Source organism: Spermophilus citellus (assembly GCF_964194105.1).
Source record: "Spermophilus citellus genome assembly, chromosome: 1".
Classification (NCBI taxonomy): Eukaryota; Metazoa; Chordata; class Mammalia; order Rodentia; family Sciuridae; genus Spermophilus; species Spermophilus citellus.
In genome coordinates, this window is record NC_138182.1 from 259,198,850 (window position 1) to 259,203,133 (window position 4,284).

The 4,284-nt window shown below is 44.7% G+C and overlaps 1 protein-coding gene across 1 annotated transcript; it reads left to right on the forward strand.

Annotated features, from left to right (window-relative positions):
• Nucleotides 1-2,140: 2,140 nt before the first annotated feature.
• Nucleotides 2,141-3,969, forward strand: LOC308640731 (uncharacterized protein). Its single transcript, XM_081278542.1, has 2 exons — nucleotides 2,141-2,446; nucleotides 2,732-3,969. The coding sequence occupies exons 1-2, from the start codon at nucleotides 2,265-2,267 to the stop codon at nucleotides 3,825-3,827; spliced, it is 1,278 nt and encodes a 425-aa protein (XP_081134668.1). The 5' UTR covers nucleotides 2,141-2,264; the 3' UTR covers nucleotides 3,828-3,969.
• The last annotated feature ends 315 nt before the right edge of the window (nucleotides 3,970-4,284 follow it).

The following is a 4,284-nucleotide window of genomic DNA, read 5'->3' on the forward strand; positions in this document are numbered from 1 at the left end:
GAAGTAAAACGTCATGGTTAAGGAAAAAAAGGGCAAAGGCATGAGTAACCTCATTCACAATTGATCTCAGCTACTCAGTTGGTGAGCAGTCGTTTCTTAATCCTATAAATGTATGCTTTTGGATTCAGGGATTTGGTTCCTAGATTGGGTATAAAATAAGCATCTCACTGATCTTAAAACCATGACAACCCCTTGGGCATTTCAAGAACTCAAACAAGTTCAGACTCAACATATTGGAGGTAGAAGCTACTGCTGCATATATAATAGGGAAAATATCTTTGGTAATCATGCTTTGAACATTTTGGAATAGTCACATGCCCAGCCCCACTATAAGTGTGAAAATACAACAATAAGTTTTCTTAAAGGTATGACAAAGAGGAAGATCACAGTCCAATGGAGTGTAGTCCTTGATCATCACTTCAGGAAAGCCTCCTAAACCAACTTAGACACTCACCAATGGGGAAAACAGATTGGAAATATGTGGTGAGCTATTTTGCTGTGCTGCCTTGTGTGGGCGTGAGCCTAATTCTTGGGCGGAGACCCAGTTCTTTGTTTTCAGCCACTCCCTAAAATGGAATGTATCAGTTGGTTAGTTCCTGGAACAAACTGTTTTCAAGAAGTGCTTGCTGTTTTGAGCACAAGCTGGAACTGGGTGTCTCTTGCCTTGTGTGCAAGTGCCGGGTCTATCATTCTATTGGCTGCTGCTGTGTTGCTATGCGCTCTTTGTCCAATGGTGTACGAGCAGGGCCGCAGTTGAAGTATATAAGGGGTGGTTTTTTCGGGCTCGGGGTCTTTCTCTCAACAATACCTAGTGGATGCTCCCAATAAAGCGTGTTAAAGAAGAATCCTGTTGTTGTCGTCATTCCTGCTGGCGGGTAGACGCGACAAGTGGTGCTGAAACCCGGGAACCTGTCATCTGTCGACTGTGAGGGGACCCCCGAGAATTTGCGGGAGGATTCAGAACTTTACACGCGGAGCGGCGGTACCGGTAAGTAGTCCCCTGATCCGGTGACTCTGACCTAATACGGTGTCCTACTATGGGGCAACATCAGTCAGTCTTCTTGAAACCATTGCAAGAACTTTTGCATCAGCGTAAGCTGCGTGTTTCAGACTCTGTCCTTAGAAGTTTTTTGAAGGAGGTGGAGGATGTCGCCCCTTGGTTTGAATCCACGGGCAGTTTAGCCGTGCCTTGTTGGAATAAGCTAGGTGCAGACATAGATCGTATAGAACAACAAAGAAAGTTGCGCCCTGGCACTAAACCGCTGTGGCGCTTAATTAAGGCATGTTTGGAGGACACTCGTTGTGCTGATGTTGTAAAAAGGGGACAGGAGATTTTGACAGAACATCAGGATAGTCGGTCAGAGTCAGAGGAATCTAAACAAGGAGTACATGAAACAAAACAAAGACGGGGAACTAATACAAAGTTAAGTGAAAGTGCACTCAAGGAACCAAAGGATGTGACTCCCGCGTTGGGAGCGCGTCGGAAACTTTACCCAGATTTATCCGCTTTCCGAAAATTAAAGATAGCTGATTCGGACGAATCAGAATCGGAAGGCGAGCCAGAGGATCTTACCCCAGAAGAAGAACAAAGTTTGGAGGAAATGGCGGCTGAGTATGAACATGGCCGCTATGACGCAATAATGGCCGCCGCCCTTCTCCCTTCCAAGCCTCCAGCGTATTCTGTAACTAAGCAACCATTGCCCCATAAAGGGTCTCCGCCCAGTATTCCGGGTGGATGTTGTGATTTCATAAAGCGCAGTACTTGGAGGAAATTAGAGGAGGAGGGTGTGTTTCCTGTTTTTGAGGATGCACAGGGTCAGAGGTATTTTGAGCCTGTGCCTTATAAATTAGTTAAAGATATAGCTGAATCTGTGAGGACAAATGGTGTCACGGCATCTTTTACAATTGCATTGCTTGAGCGCTTACATTATAGCGCTATGACACCCTTGGATTGGTATCATCTTGCAAAGGCTTGTCTCTCTATGGGACAGTATCTTGATTTTAAGGTGTTATACTTGGATGCCGCTACACAACAGGCTCGTATAAATGCATCCAATGGTCAACCCGCCTGGGATATGGATATGCTAACTGGAACAGGCCAGTGGGGCCTCAATCAAATCAATTATCTGATAGCAGTATATCAACAAATAAATATTTTGGCCTTACGTGCCTGGAAGGCTCTCCCCAATAGAGGTGAAACAACAGGGAATCTTACAAAAGTCATACAGGGCCCAGCTGAGCCATTTTCAGATTTTGTCGCCTGAATGCTTCAAGCAGCTTCAAAAATTTTGGGGGATACGGAGCAGGCGATGCCCCTAGTGAAGCAGTTAGTGTATGAACAATGTACTACAGAATGTAAAAGGGCAATAACACCATGGAAAGAAAAGGGATTGGAGGACTGGATAAAGGCATGCAGAGAGATAGGAGGTCCTTTGACAAATGCAGGGTTAGCTGCGGCAGTAGTTGCGGCAACCAAAGGAAACCAAAATTCCTCTTCTTGCTTCAATTGTGGCCATAAAGGACATTTAAGAAAAACTTTTCCTTTCAGGGGACACCAAATGCTACCAAAATGAGACCTGGGCCACGATGTTCACCCGATTGATTATTCCTTTCCGCCAGAGTTTACTCCTTGCCAGAGTCCTCTGGTTCCAGAAAAACAAGTTGCCCCGGGTTTCCAGTTGTCCCCTCCCCTCAGGGGGTTTTCTTTTAGTATTAGTGGAAATTCTACTAGGACAAATCTGGCAGGATGGCCTTGGTACTCTTGGGTATTATATAATGAGGTGGGAGCGGGAACAGACTTCTCCGCTATAGCCTATTTAAACGAGGGAGTTCATTGGATTAAAAATGTTTCTGGAAATGCATGTCAATTTGGGATCAAAAAATACTTATCAAATATCACTATCAATGAAGAATTCTATAATATTTCTTTTCCTGCTGCTGAAATATGCGTTCAGCCGCCATTCATGTTCTTACTTGTTAATCATACTGACAATTCTACTATAGTTAATTGTACTGTAAAAGAGTGTTATTTAATCCAGTGTTGGAATACTTCCTTGTCATTGGCTTTGGTGGTAAAGGTTCCGACCTTTGTGCCCATGCCAGTTGAGGCCGATCCTAGTTCTTTTCCCCTGGTACAGTTGGTCAGGGAAAGGAGAGATTTCGGCATTACAGCTGCTATAGTTACAGCTATTGTGGCGTCTGCCGCAGCAGCTACCACTGCAGCCATAGCTATGGCCTCTCAGGTACAAACAGCTCAAGTCATTAATAGTGTAGTAGATCAAACAGCTAAAGCCTTAACTACGGTGGAAGAAATCAATAGACATCTTACTGCTGGTATCTACTTGCTTAATCAAAGACTAGATATAATACAAGAACAAGTAGAGGAAGTTTATAAAATTACTCAGTTAGGATGTGTATCTCATTATAAGTATGTGTGTGTTACTCCTTTATATTACAATATGACTGCTTCCGTGGAACAGAGTAATAGATTGTCTAGATTTTTACAGGGAAACTGGACCCAGGAAGGAGAGCGACTCACTCAAGAACTGCTGTCTCAGATTGCCAACTTAAATGGAACACGCATGGAACCTCTTTCTGTTGCAGACTTTGCCTCCTGGGCTTCTTCTATATTTTCCTACTTTAAAGAGTGGGTAGGGGTTGGTTTATTTGGTGCTATGCTTCTTTGTGGCCTTGTCTTATGCCTTTGGATGATTTGTCGTATGCGACGCACGCAGCAGAGTGATAGAGTCAAGGTAGTTCAGGTGCTCGCTGCACTGGAAGCTGGGGCCTCCCCACAAATTTGGCTAGCCAGCTTGGCAAAATCTTAAGCCCTCTATTTAGATATGGATGGCCTTTGCACACCAAGTGACCTTGCTGTCATTGCACCTTGGAAGGCTTCCATGTCAAAGGGAGACAGCCTTTGCACTCTGAAGGGTAAATGTTGCCCATTGCACTCAGAAAGGTGACTTCCTTGTTTGGCCTTTGAATGCCACCCTTGATCGGAGGGGTCATCATGAGGACACTTCCTGGATCGGGAGAATTTCAAATGGCTCGAACAAAACAAAAAAGGGGGAACTGTGGTGAGCTATTTTGCTGTGCTGCCTTGTGTGGGCGTGAGCCTAATTCTTGGGCGGAGACCCAGTTCTTTGTTTTCAGCCACTCCCTAGAATGGAATGTATCAGTTGGTTAGTTCCTGGAACAAACTGTTTTCAAGAAGTGCTTGCTGTTTTGAGCACAAGCTGGAACTGGGTGTCTCTTTCCTTGTGTGCAAGTGCCGGGTCTATC

Excerpts from the sequence above, each read along its gene's own strand:
- LOC308640731 (XM_081278542.1), top strand. The coding sequence starts at position 2,265 with ATGCTTCAAGCAGCTTCAAAAATTTTGGGGGATACGGAGCAGGCGATG. Across the intron at positions 2,447-2,731 it reads GGTCCTTTGACAAATGCAGG|GACAAATCTGGCAGGATGGC; the intron begins GTTAGCTGCGGC and ends AAATTCTACTAG.